General features: G+C 30.7%; 1 protein-coding gene across 1 annotated transcript; it reads left to right on the top strand.

Annotated features, from left to right (window-relative positions):
• Positions 1–4,535: 4,535 nt before the first annotated feature.
• LOC105431156 (very long chain fatty acid elongase AAEL008004) lies at positions 4,536–14,136 on the top strand. The gene is made up of 4 exons (XM_011645178.3): positions 4,536–4,813; positions 11,057–11,308; positions 11,390–11,633; positions 11,982–14,136. The coding sequence occupies exons 2-4, from the start codon at positions 11,057–11,059 to the stop codon at positions 12,467–12,469; spliced, it is 984 nt and encodes a 327-aa protein (XP_011643480.1). The 5' UTR covers positions 4,536–4,813; the 3' UTR covers positions 12,470–14,136.
• The last annotated feature ends 1,385 nt before the right edge of the window (positions 14,137–15,521 follow it).

Here is a 15,521-nt window from a genome sequence, read left to right as displayed (position 1 = left end):
ACTATCTTATGTCCATTTTGCGTTACATTTAATCTCTATTCTTAATTTATTATTCAAAATTTAATTATTTTCAAAATTTAATATTTATTCCTGTTTCTTAATTGTATGCAGAAAATTTCCTTAATTGTATGCAGTCTGTTATAAAATAAATGACAAAGATGAAATGTTTTTTTTTGGATCATTTTTAATTATAATAATAATGTGATATATAAACCTATGAATATAGAAAAATTGATTATGATAATTTAACTTATAAATTAAATAACTCATATATTTTAAAAAATTCTCCAATATAAAATTTGAAAGTACAATATTCTTTCATTACTTGCGAACAGTTTGTTATGGCGATTTTAATTTTTGATTTTTAAAATCGTTTTTTCATATCACTAGTATTTCATACGCGTGATCACGGCAGTGTCAAAAAGTAAACTAAATTTTTCATTATTTTGAGTTTTTAAGTCAGATGCGATAAATAATCGTTCGTTTACACACACTTCCAGAAAGAAAATATGTCTTATCACTTGATGCACAAGATATATAAACGCATGACAACAATTACATGTGTTTTCAGAAATCATAATTCTGTTTCTTTTACTTATAAAAATATCATTGTACGTGTTTGAAAAAATATTTCTATAAGATAATTATACCAGAAAACAAGATGATTAATTCGTTCTAATACTCTTTTCTGTAATTCATTCCTCTATCGAAACCTGTGCAAAATTTATTACATAGTTATAAATTACTTATAACTTGTTATGTATTTCTTATCGTTACCGTTAGTGTCGGTCCACAATAGGTGATTTAAGCTTTAAGACGTAAGAAATTGACCAATTATAATCGAATATGAAAAGAATAATCGACTATGATTGGTCAATTTCTTACGGCTTAAAGATTAAATACTTATTGTGGACCGACACTTACAAAATTGTTCTCGCTAAATCTCATGTAGTTTCAGCTATTCCTCAGCTTCCGTCCGACACGATTCGAATACCCAAACAGATGCGAAGAAGCGCACCATGCTCATTATCCTTTCACGCCACGCAGACCCTGGGCTTGTTCGCTATGCGCGGTCTCTTACAAATAAGGACCACCCAGTGCCAAAGTTCGTTGTGCGCATCGCGAATAGTAGTAAATTATATAAATAGCTAATGGCACTCGTCTCGATTGCGTCTCGATCTTGTGGCGGAGTGGCTCGGTCGGATAGTTAGCCACGCATTTTGAATGCCGATTTCTAACATCGACAACATATACGCCATTTACGATTGTGACGCGTCACGGACACACGATGATCCGACACCCACTTAAAAACACCAGTCCAGTCACTGCAAAAATGCGACGTTTGGTCCACAGGTGCGACCAAGGCTTCACTGACCTTGTCGCAATCATTTCACAATTATCAATCCTTTACATATTCATTAATTATCCACATTCCCGTTTCGTGTATCGTTTAATACTGTTTTCTCCTGAAAGAAACTTTCCACAATGTTGCTGATAATATAATTATAAAAATTAATCGTAATTAGAAAATTAATTATAAAAGTTAGTTTAATTTGTCGTACAAAAGCTGTATATTGAGAGTTGTATAAAGTTGTGTTATTTCTTAAAAAAAATATGAACATCAGAGAAAGAAAAACAGAGAAGTAGGCGCAAAACAACTTGAATAAAATTTTAACGTGTATAATGCGTGTATCCACTAGAAATTCAAATAGTAATAATGAAATATTAATTGTCATCAATTGACATCGTAATGCATTTTACTTAACACTCAAGAATCCGATATTGGTATTTCAATTTATCTCCATTCCTTTATTACCATTTACAACTTCTTTTTAGCAGTTTTAAATTGAGATCACCTTCTATTTTGTGTTGCAGCAAAAACATGTCAACATATCAAGAGAGGATCAATATAGAAGAGAAGAAAAATACAAAGATTACATCGTATTACGTAAATCGTTTTCCTGCTTAATAATAAATTATGAATCATTTTAGAAATAGGAAATAAAAAAGACAGTATTCATTAAATTACTGTTAAATTACTCTATTCATATTTTTAGCAACATTTATTATAACAAATATATGTATTGATTTTATTAATATCATAAGATAATAGATATTATAAGATAAATTTTTTTTCATTGTAAATATTATCTTTCAAATGTAAATATGGACAATATAAAAAGGAGATATCATAGTAGGAAAAATTAAATAATAAGCCACGTGTATGAATGTATGAATATATACATAAAAATGATATGTTAAATGAAAATGGAAAATCATTAATAATTAAATAAGATTAATGAAGGTATCAAGAAAAAAGATAATGCTTGAAATTAATATCATTTTGTTTATACTAGTTTAGTTAAGTTGCTCTGCATAAATATTTATTTTAAGCAATAATACAACAGTAACTGTTGTTAACAATATTCTAACCAAAAAGATGCAAATTTATAAGTATATTTATAAGTATATTACGTATATTTATAAATATATTTTTATATACTTTATATATAATAATATATTTTATTATATTTTATATATTTTATATATTACATATATTTTATAAAAATAAACTCAGGAAAGAATTATATTTAAATTATTATTTGGCATTCGAAATTAAATTACTATAAATTCAATCATTTGTTACGGGGTGCATTTAAAATATAAATAGTAAAACATCATAGAAAATTGTTCAATGTCATTTAATATTTTTTATTATCAGCACGTAAAGAATAAATTATGCATTGATACAGTCCTTACGAAAGATTGCTAATAGCGTTTGTAAAGAGGGTTCGTAAGGAAATAAAAGAGTCATTGTGAACTCTATGGTTACAAATATATGCGCATCATGACTAGCTTCCGGGACAAAATTAAGTAATCGCATCCTTAATAAGTATGTATAATGCACGCAAAATGTTTTAGGTAAAATAAAGAAAGTCATCAAAGTCGATTATTAACATGTAAATATAAAGTGACTTGCTTAAAAAAAAATTGGACTATGACGATTGTTAACACAAGAGGACGGTAAAAATCACAAAGTAAACATTTTCCAAAAATAGTAATCGATATTAGTTTAAAATTATATTATATAAGTTATTAATGTATAACGTGATATGCAATATTTAATACACGTTTAATTTAAATTTAAGAAAAATAATTTTGAACTAAATATTGAAAAATTTAAATTTTTCAAGGCATATTTTATATATGTAAAATATTTATATACTCTATAAGATTATTCTAAATTATTATTTTATTAAACTTAAAAATCTTTAACTTAGATATTTATTTTACATTAAGAAAGTTTCAGTATTAATATCAAAATTATATAGTTAAACATTGTCAATATTTTATTTTAAATATTAACTGTTAACATATAGCTTTTAGACCCATGAAACATATATTAAACTAAGAACTAAAAAATAATTAAATTAAAAGTAAATTTTCAACATAATTAGAGACTCAATTTACGTCGATTAAGTGCATCATAAACATTCTACACTCTGGTAAAAACTGCTTAGCGATAATTGCTTAGCGATATCGAATTACAATACAATTGAAACAATAATTCATTATAATTATATTTATATAATTCTCTGGTATATATCTATGTAGCAAGCTGATGCTATTTATCGTCACTTTAATAATATGTAACGTCAGAATGTTATCTGAGTAATAATAAAAATGATACAATGTAAAAATTATGAATAAAAACGATATTTCATTCTTTATGCTTTAAGAAAAAAACAACTTATTGTACATCAATTGTCGTTAGGTTTACAAGTTGATACATATTTAACATTTTCAAAGAACAAAAAAAGAAAATTACTTTTTTCTAAAAATTTCTAAAAATTCAAAAAATTTTTACCTTTTTAAAAATTCTTAAATTTTCTTTTTTTATTATTTCCGTTAAGTTAGTAAGTTTGTAAGTTAGTAAGATTGTACGAGAGAGAATAATATTTTATACATTATAAATAATTATTGTTAATTGATCGATATAAAATGACATAGAAATTTTTGAAAATATCTTTCTTTAAAAATACAATAATACATTATAAATAACATTAAAACAAAATCAAATTAAGTGTAAGTTGCTCTCTAATTTCGATGGAAATTTTTTTTTACACAAATTAATTATCAAAAAACTCATAAAATCGCAAAGGCATAACCTCGTTATTACTTTCAAGCTGTCGTTATACCTCTCTTTCTCGCGTTTAGAATGTAAATAAAAGTAAACTCTAATTTAATTGCCATGCGATTGCGCGTTACGCAAATGTCCTTGTCAATCGTACGGTTCAATTAAATTTATAAGATCTTCGCCAATGTTTCCGCACCCCCTTTCATACGGTTGCGATTACACCATCAATTCGGGAGGAAACTTGGCCGAATCATCGTCAATATAATCGAGTCATAATTCGGTGGAATCGAATCCTCGCGAAGACAAGACGTCTTCATTCTTCTCTTATCCTCCACGAGGATAATAGCAAAGTGCAATGGATTGGGGAAGGTAACCTACGACATGCACACGGAGGTGCTACATGATTGTAAGAGACGATATAAGGCCCCGTGATGGCGGTGCGGTCTCAGTTTATCGACTGGTGCCTCGCGGAAGAGATGCCCACACCCGTTCGTTTCTCGCGCCTTTAATTTCCCTTTTATTCTCAGCTTACATTTTTTTTTCTCACTTTTCACGATACATGGTCGCACTCGCAAATCCAGTTCCCGTTACTATAGTGTAAATAAATTTCTGCACGCGCCTGTTTTTCGCACCGGGAGGATTTCGCAACGATCGAAGTACGCGAAGAGTGGCACAGTGAGTATTACCATGATTTTACGTGCTTCGCCTGCGAATCATCGTTATCACCGCGTACTTACGCAATTCTTTATCTTTTGAGTACAGAAGTATTATAGTTCCAGAGATCCGCATTAGTAAAAACCAGCAATCGCCGATAAGTTTTTCGTGTTCAGACGAGATCGCGATTACGATTGTAAATATTTTGTTTTATTTTGGCGAATTGTAGAAGCAGTATTTCGTGAAAAAATTGCTTAATAAGACATGTATTAATATGTATTGATACGAACTGGAACAGGCGCACATTGCACCACATTGTGCGCTATTAAATTTTGATTCTTGATACGTATATGATATTCGAATTATACATATAGAGGTAATTACTCGGGAATATATTACAGGAATTATTACATTGAGTGCATATACCGTGACGAACATCGGCTCTATTAATGTGTTTGATGCGCGTACGTGCAAGACGTATATAAAACACCAGATTAAAGTAATAAATATATTTGCAAAAAATTGTATTGAAAGAAATTTATATTCTTTTTTTTTTTGTAAGTCTGAAATTAATATTCTTACTTAATATTTTATTCATGTTTTAATCATATAAAACTTTACATATATAAAAAATATTTTTAACAATTAGCATAAAATACATTTTAAAAAATTAATTTATTGTATTTTATGCTAATTGTTAATAAAAAGATATAATTAATCTCAAATGTATTCACTATTTAAAAAAAAATAAAAACCTTGTGATTCAAAGAATAATATGGTAATCGTTCAACTTTTATTAAACTTAAATTTTATAATTAACGTAAAGTCACTTTTACTAAATGATATGTGCAATAGACAAGATTAAAATAATAAATAACACTTACAAGAAAATGTATTAAAAAAAAAAATTTATATTTTTGTAAACTTAAAATTGATATTCTAACTTTATGTTCTAATCATGTAAAGTTTTAATTTATAAGTATATAAAAAATATATAATTTTTATCAACAAAAATAGCATAAATACACTAAAAAAATAAATGTATGAAATGCTGGGATGATATTCTTCGTTTAAAAAAAAATAGAAATATTGATTCAGAGAATATTATAATAATATGGTAATCACTCGACTCTGAAACTTAAGTTTTATACTTAGTCATGTTTGCCAAATAATATGTGGAATACTTATGTGTAAAAAATTAATAATAAAAATAAGTTTTAATTATATTATATTAAACTGACTATACTAATTTAGTAGCCTCGTGTATTCATTATCATATTACGTTAATGTAATACTGACACTTAATTCAATGTATAGTATAGTTGGGAATTCTATTTATAACAATAATTGGTTGGTACTATTTGATTTAGCTTACAATAATTTATTTTCAAAGAATTTTATTACGTATATCTATCCTCTTCTTTCAAAATCTTATCTTCTAATAAGTAAAAATTGATTAAACTCTGTTATAAACTAATTCATATATAATTTCGAAAAAGAAAAAATTATTAAATTTGTATATTACATTTTTTTCATATTAAGTTTATTAATATTTAAGAAAAAAAAATAGAAAAATATAAAAAAATGTTTAATTAAGAATGATACACATTTTAATAGCTGTAATAAATATTGCTGAATATTTCTAAAAGAGATAAACAAAATTCTTATTTATACTATAAATAATTGTAATTTAGTAAGTGTTTGGAATATTATCAATCCAATGAATATTAATCTACTTATTTTCTATTTTAAGCATACCGATTATCGATTCACTTTTTCAGCATTTTTGATCTTTCAATACTTACTACTATTGTTCTCTTTTCACATGAAAGGAATTTCCCAGTCGAATTTCCATCACAAATTTCTATTACAAATTGTATTAAATTACAATTTCATTCAAAGTTTTCTTCACAGAAATATGATGATGATTTTTGTATTTATAATGATATGTAATTATGCAAAATTATATTTCATGAACATGATATCGTAATGATATGTATAGTTATCAGATGTATAGTTATCACGTATATATGTGAATAAATTATTCATTCGATTTCTCTTTGACAAATTAAATAATTAAATTCTGAATTGATTATTATTCTATAAAATTGAACAATGTACTCTTTTATTTCAAGATCGACTTTGCAATTTCATGCTTTGACTCCTGAACACGAACTCTCATAGAACTCTCAATCGTCCTTCACATATTCTTTTTCTCTTGGACACATTAGCGTGCCGCGAGAAAACACTTTTCTTCATTCCTTAAGGTCGAGCGAATTCCTTTGCTCGGACATAAAAACATAGCGCGTAATTAACAGTCAATTAAAGTAAGCGTGCCCGCGCGAAATTGCGATACAGATACGGGTGTACGTGACATTATGACGGGGCGCATGCCGTAACAACCGTGCTCAAAAGCGTCGCAGCTTACTTTCGTTATTAAATAAGTGTAAGGAGGATGCACCTGACTCGTCACGCAAATAGCAACCTTAAGAGAGCGTAGCGAATTGCATCACGGAGCCGACCGCAAAGCCTTCACATTTTAAATTTGTTTTTGTATCTTTTGTTTTCATTTCCCACGTCAAAGTTCGCATCAATCGTTCGTATGCGGGTATAAAGTATGCGGGTATAATTTTGCGGGTATAAAGTATGCGGGTATAATTTTATGAAATCACAGGTTTCAAGAATGTGTTAATTTTTTTTGTTTTTTTCGAAGGAATGACGAGGAAAATTCTGCCCGACACGTGTCTCCGCGCAAGAAGGATGCGGTTGCATCGATGACGATGTTATGGAAATTACCGCGGCGATTATCGTATTTTCGATCTGATTAACGACCGATACGTCAAGGCGTGTTTACGCGACGCGCGCAAACGAGACAGAAATTGTTTGTATAATCGGACAAACAATTTTACGAATTTTACTGGCCGGGCGCGATCGGCCAGAAAATCGGCCGTAACGTTAGATTGTCGATCGCGGAAAGCGTTCCGCGGGGCGTTTTGCGAATCGAGATATTTTACGACAACCGGGCTAACGGTAGCAGCTAGTACTATTTCTTATGGCAGAGATCAGCACTTATACAACGTAAGGGCAACCTATAATCAAGGAAATTCGTTCGTATTACACTCGCGAGGAAAGTGAGATCGTAAGTCGCAAGAAAGTCACTCTACATCGCGGGACGTGATTATACAAACTGTTATAGTCTCTGATTGCTCTAGCGCACGTCACTGCAACTTTGTGTAACACACACACACACACACACACATCTTCTCGATAATGTACTTTTACCCGGGAGATATCCGAGAAGGGAGAGAGAGATCATCTGCGCCCGTGATTGATTGCGGCGAGCGGCCGCGCGGGAATAACGTCGCAGGGAATGGAAAAGATCATATTTAGTCCTCGACCTCGGGATATAGGCGTCATGGGTGTCTTAGGTGTCTATCGAGTGTCCCGTAGATACGATCGGGGATAACAAGCTCTTCTCGACGCCTATGATCGAACGTTACGTATCTTTAAAAATATGTTCGGGATTAATTGCAGTAGAGTCGGCGTGCTGCCGCAGGTGCCTGGTGTCGAGTCTGTTTTAGCACCGGCGGAGCGGAGGAGCGAACAGGATTGCAAGACGAGTGTCGTACTACTGCAGGCGGGACGCGTGTGAGAGGCCGCATTTTTCCGCGGCGAGAAACGAGTTCTCTCAGTCGCATGCAGTTCTTTAGCGAGACGGTTACTTTTCCTTTCTGCTGCAGCGAGCGCGCGAAGTTGCGAAAGGCGCGACGCGGGGTTGAACGAGTCGCGGCGGCGGCGCCGTCGTTTTTCGTCGCGGAATAATGAATGTTTCGTTGGAAGTCGCGGATCGCGAAATCCAACGAGAGGAACATCGTCCCCCCGTCCCCGTGGCCTCTCCTCCCGACCGAGGGGTCGGGATAACGAAAGAGGAGCGACGCCGAATTTGACTAAATACTAACCGCGGGAGAGTTAGGTTGTTTAATAAAACGTGACGAATCGAATTGGCAAAGGGAACTCGACCGACCGGTTTCGAAATAAATGGCATTAACGAATACCGATCGTTCTGCATCAAATTGCTAGAGCACATAAAAAGAGTCGGGTTTTAGCTTGCAAGTATTTGGCAACTTCCGAGTCCTGAACTTTCTTGTCCGTTCTTGTTGTAGGGTAATGAGGTTGCAATAGTAACAAAAATTGTCTTTCTCAATGTGCGTAAAATCTTACGTTTTCTTCATTTTGATCAAATACAAATGGCATAGATCTTTCCTTTTTACTATGAAAATGATTTTTCATCAGGCATATTAATGGAGATTACTTATTTTTGAATAATCAAGATGATAATCAAGAATCTTAAATTAAACATTTCATTTAGTCAACAAATAAAATTGATAAATGATAATTGAATAAATTTTCAGAGATTAGTAAAAAAGATTAGTAAAAAAAAATTTTTATTTTTAATCGCTAATTTCAAAGGCAACTCACTTTTGACATTATCTAACAAAAGATCTGATCTAATTTGCTTAAAAGATCTTTCTAATTTGCTTAAGGAATGTGTAATTAGCGGAACATCCATTTGATACACCTTGAAAAATATTAATAAAACGCAAACAGATAATCAATACCTGTCATAATGTTGCTACTGTAGGAGCATATATCTTTTACATCGCGGAAACGCAAATCAAATATTGACGTATTTAATGCATCGAAAGTACCACTGCCGAGTATTAATGAAACAAAATCATTTACGAAATGATTATCATAGAGCGTTACGAAAAATAAAATCATTCACGATAACCATTTTTTAAAATTGTACGTTACAAAACAATAATCATTGAAACGATAACATCTGGTAATATCTTTATTTTTAATTACATAAGACATATCCTTAATCTATTCTAAGAAATCATTTTTTACACGCGCATTTTTTTTTGCCTTTTCCGAGGCAATTATGTTTCTTTTTGTTTTAAGTACGAGACTAATGGACTCACTCATATTTCTCCAATATATGATTTATGGAAATTTTTGGAAAATACAGCATCGCCTTTGACGTCAGCAATTTCTCAAGGCTGAAAAATAAGTTCCGCACATCGCGATTGGTAGGAGTAAAGATCGCGGGAGCAGCGACATGTGTGCATTTCCACTCCGTGGAAAAACCATTTGGATCACTGCGTTGCGTTTCTGATCTGCCTTGATCGGTGAAAGGACAGCGATTTAACCTTCCAAGGAGAGACGTGGCGATCCATAGATCCTCGAACTTTTGCGCCGGGCGTGCCGCAGACCGAGACCGAGTCGCGTGCCCCGTGATTCAAATCAAGAAGTCATTCGAGGTGCACACACCGTTCCGTTTGCTTCTCTCGCGCGTTTCGCGGCCTATCTCAAGGTGACGATACTTCAAGAAAGAGAAAAAAAAAAAAAACGTGACAGTAGTGCGTAACTAATTTCAAGTTTTCTTAATTCTCGCTGAATAATCATAATTCGGTCTACGGCATGGATAAAAAAAAAAGGAAAAAAATTGGGGCTTTTGTTGGGCTTTTTAAACGCGACTGATCTTTAAACACGTCTCTGTTTCATCAAATATTTGTTTCGAAAAATTCTCTCGACACTTTCTTTTCATATTATATCGAGTGCTGATGGAAAAAGATTAAAAAGCGAGATTTTAATTAAAACCGGTATACAGATCTCTCTTCCTCTATTTAAAGTATAAAATAAACAATCTTTTCTTAATTAAACGTAATTACAACGTCGAAGCCTTATATTAACTATTGAGCTATGATCGGTATTCTAAACTTGGATTTGATATAGATATTTTAGGATTTTTCTATCGTGCATGCCATAATCTCACACGCATGGTAGGCATCATACTTGACAACTCATCGACTCATCGACAATTATCAATTATATAATATATATATAAAGAAATACGATATTCTGGCAGCTTATATATTTCCTAGTTTTGCAACAAGCGTGTTCCTTAAACCATACACTTGAACCGCGTTGCTCGAGTAATAAATATAGTCGTTTATCTCGATATCTATAATAATCAGCAGGAGAATCTTACATAATAATATCAATAGTTAGAACTATAATGACATTGTTTTTTTCTCTATCGTAAAACAGCATTAGTTTTGTAACTAGACGGAGTCGCACATAGTGCGTTACACCCCATGTGTGATCAGAAATAATAACTTCTCCTTGGTGACACGATATTCAATGATATTTAGTAATGATAGGGTGAAAGGGTGATAAGGAATTTCACCTTGCTTTTAGATGGCGCAATTGATACAAATAATTTACGACGGTTATCGAGACCTCATGGACAACAAGAGCGATCCGAGGGTCAACAACTGGCCGATGATGAGCGGTCCTTTTCTCACGTTGGCGATCTGCTTGTTTTACGCCTATTTCGTTAAAGTTCTGGGGCCGAAACTGATGGAGAATCGAAAGCCCTTCGACCTCAGAAGAGTGATGATATGGTATAACCTCTTCCAAGTCGTATTCTCCACGTGGCTGTTCAGAGAAGTAAGTGGCCTAACGAGCTTCACATGCGAAAGGAAAACTCAGGGTCAAGGTATTAAATCTTTTTTCTTGCTGCTTTTGCAGGCTCTGATCGGCGGCTGGGGAGGACAATATTCTTTCAGATGTCAGCCGGTCGATTACTCAAACGATCCGATCGCATTGCATATGGCGCAAAACTGCTGGTGGTATTATATCTCCAAGTTCATCGAGTTCACGGACACGATCTTTTTCGTATTGAGGAAAAAGAACAATCACATTACCACCCTTCACGTCATCCATCACGGCTGTATGCCCATATCCGTATGGTTCGGAGTTAAATTCACCCCCGGTAAAAGCATACGATTTATTTAATGTTTTTTTCAGAACGTAATATCGATAACCTTGAAATTCAAATTTATGATATTTTACGGTCGTCAAAAGTAAAAAATATTTTATTTTGCAAATTTTAATTTATCTTACGCGAAATTAGTTTAACATTTATTTAAATAATTAGCTCAGAAAGTTTTTAATTCTTTCATCTAAAATTTTTTTTTTATATCTTCGATTAATTTTAAGTATATCACTTTGGATTTTCTTCATGCATCGATTTACAATGAATTTTAGAAAATATTTGATACAATAAAAATCAATAAACATAGTCTTTCCATAATATACTAATGGTCTTTATTTCTTGCAGGTGGTCACAGCACCTTCTTCGGTTTTCTAAATACTTTTGTTCATATCATAATGTACTCGTATTATCTTCTGGCGGCGCTCGGACCACAAATACAGCCATATCTATGGTGGAAGAAATATCTGACCACCCTGCAGATGGTCCAGTTTGTTCTCGTAATGATCCACGCGTTCCAATTGCTCTTTATCGATTGCAATTACCCGAAGGCTTTCGTCTGGTGGATTGGCATGCACGCCGTGATGTTCTATTTTCTTTTCCGCAACTTCTACAATGAAACGTACAGGAAGAAGGATTCGAAGAAGGCATCAAACAAGCAAAAGAGCCTTAAATGTGATAAAAATGAACAGAATGCACAAGAAGATAATGTCAAGGAGAATGACAACGAAAAAAGCGTAATATACGCGAACCAGTACAAAATGGCCACCGGTTACATTTCGGACAGCGGCCTCAGGAATCGTGTGTTCATCGACAATCGAGGCTTTGACGAATAATGTCGAGTCTCCGAGTCAAAGACTTCATTTGACTTCAATTTGAATGTCGAGAGTGCATTTGACTGCGAATTATATATATTATCATGTTTAGAGTTCTCCGTCGCGTTGCATCATAATCGCTATTCTCACAGCGTTTGGGTAAAAATAAATTTCGAAAGAACTGAGAAAAGGGGAGAGAAATGCACTGAAGCTTATTATCTGATAGCCTTAGTAGCGTTCTTTCCGATGATACTTCACAGCAGAGACTTTTAAAATGTATAAAAGGTTCTCTCGTACTTTATAATATATATATATATATATATATATATATATATATATATATATATATTATATGTGTGAATGAGTACGAATGTATACTTAATGTATAATTTGTATGTTTGCTAGTTTATCGAGGAGCGAAAGCAGTATAACAAAATTGCCAAAATGATAAGATAGTTGTTTGTCATAGTTAGAATAACGAATCGATTATTCGATGAATTCTATTTTTTCTGAAAGAGGTGTTTTGATTGTTCTTGGAAAGGAATGGCTTTTATAAATATTTGTAGATATTTTAAGGATTAATTTCATGTTTGCTCATATCTCTTTCTTTCGAAAATAATGTAGTAATGATAGATCCTTGCCACGTTACATATCACGAGAATGGGAAAGAAAATACAATATTTATTTCGTATCTGCAAGAAATTATAATTATTTTTTTTAATGTAAAGTTTTTCTAATATATTTAAAAACAAAATGTTAGTATAGATTACCTCAGCAATAAATAAATAATGATATAAGAAAATTCTAATTTACAAAAGACAAAGGCAAATAATTTGTTAATTAATGATAAGAATTATATATACATTTATTGTATATTTTGGACAAATATTTATTTATTATTATTTTTTGCAATTTTACATTTTTAAGATCTCTAATTAAAAAATATTTTATTCACAATTTTTAAAAACCAATTTATTTTTATTTTATATATTTTGATAAATATTATAATTAACACTTCTATAAACATTAATTGTGATAAAATATGTGTGTGTGTGTGTGTGTGTGTGTGTGTGTGTGTGTGTGTGTGTGTGTGTGTGTACATACATTGATTTCAAAATTAATGTAGTAATTAAAAAACATTAACTATATATTAACTTTATTTCTGTATATATAAAAAATAATTTTTAATAAAACCAAACATTTGTTTTATCATATCTTTTTACATAAATAATAAACAACAAAGGAAATATAACATGTAGTGTGTTTCAAACAATTATAAACATTTTTTTCTGACTTATTTCTTTTATAATATAAAATTTGTAATAATTTGGACTCGATGTTTTAATAAGTTTGCTGATGTAATATAATATTTAATTTTAAATATTAATATATCATATTATCAATTAAGTATATAATAAATTTCTTAATTTTTCTCAAAACTATTTTTTCCCGCATTTTTATTAAATTTTTATTAATTTTTATTAAATATTCTATTATCTTTTGTTCCTATCCTAATTTTTCTAGAGATAACTAATCATTTTCTTTCAAGGATTAAACTACATGTCTCAACACATTCTATATAATTATCTTATTGTAAATTTATAATTGTATAATTATCTTAGTAATGTATATTAAATGTATATTACAATATATTCGGATTGAATTAAATATTAAAGATGTTCTGAAAATTGTCAGATACGCCATCTTTGAAGTATCAAAGATCACTCAACTAAAATATTCTCGGAAATTAAATTACATATTGCTAATGTTTTTAAAATTTTCGTTTTGATCATCTGCAGGTTAATTGTTTGCTACAATCGATACTATAGCTCGCACAAAAATAATAAAGAAATATCGTTCGTATCAATATCAGATGACAATTGTTAAGATTAATACACTGTTGATAATAAAAATTTGTTTATTTTGAAATTTGACTAATTATTTAGTTAATATCATTTTTATCAATTTTTTCCTATTTAATTTTAAATAGGAATTAAAATTTAACAGTAATAATATATTTTCTTTTTTATTTTCTTATTTTAAGATATAAAAAAATCATATGTAGATATAACTAAATTAATTAATTAGTTAATTATAGATAAATCATTTTTTACTAACTTGGATTTTATTAATTTTTTCTTTTTATTTTAATCTCTTGAAAAAATAAAAATAAAACTAAATCTCGTTCATAGTCTCAACATTAATTTATATATTTTATATTATAAAACTGATTTTGTAAAACAAAAAATTGTAAATTTTTTCAAATTGTTAATTTAATTAAAAATAATATTGCATAGATTTTAATACACCAACAATTAATTATTAATAATTAAGTTTTAAATGTATAATTTGTATATAATGGTTATTAATATTTAAATTTTGTTGTATTTATATTTAATTTATCATATATATAAAATTATAGAAATGAGTGATTTAAGATTAACCTCGATAATATTAGGAATTCTTTAATGCAAACTCAATTATATAAATGAAATAAATAAATCTATATTATATTATATATAAATAGTCCATTATCCACTTGTTCAATAAACATAATCTTTTATATAAATTGTGTTATACGTAAATTATCACTTATTACACATATAAACTCAATTCAATAATAACTATTACATAAATCTAATTTTCTGTAATACTGAGCTATTTGATTGACTATTCAGAAGCGAAAATGTAATATGAAAGTGAATATAATTGTTAATGCTGAAATCAAAAGCGTGAATTCGGTCAAGTATCGAGGTATCTCAGAGGAATTTGAGTTGCTTGATGTGAACGTTTCAGATGTACAGCGGCCGATTAACGGTAAAAAATACCGTTTTTAAACTCGTTTGGACGAGTGGAAATTCGGTTAGTTATCTCTAAATTGCAGGATAACCGAATTCACGCTCGTCACAGGGACAACCTAATCGCGCGCACCTCTCCTGAGCATGGGCGAAATAGACGGTGCTAATTTTCGATGGTGAAAGTACACGAATGGTGAAAGTCTCACGAGACGCGACTTAAAACAGCCACCGTGTGTATGTAATCGGCCGTGTTCCGTATAAATAACTCATATGCA

Source organism: Pogonomyrmex barbatus, unplaced genomic scaffold (genome assembly GCF_055798465.1).
Source record: "Pogonomyrmex barbatus isolate J1 unplaced genomic scaffold, ASM5579846v1 scaffold17, whole genome shotgun sequence".
Taxonomy (NCBI): Eukaryota; Metazoa; Arthropoda; class Insecta; order Hymenoptera; family Formicidae; genus Pogonomyrmex; species Pogonomyrmex barbatus.
The sequence above is the reverse complement of the archived record's forward strand: the minus strand, read 5'-3'. Positions and strand labels throughout refer to the sequence as shown.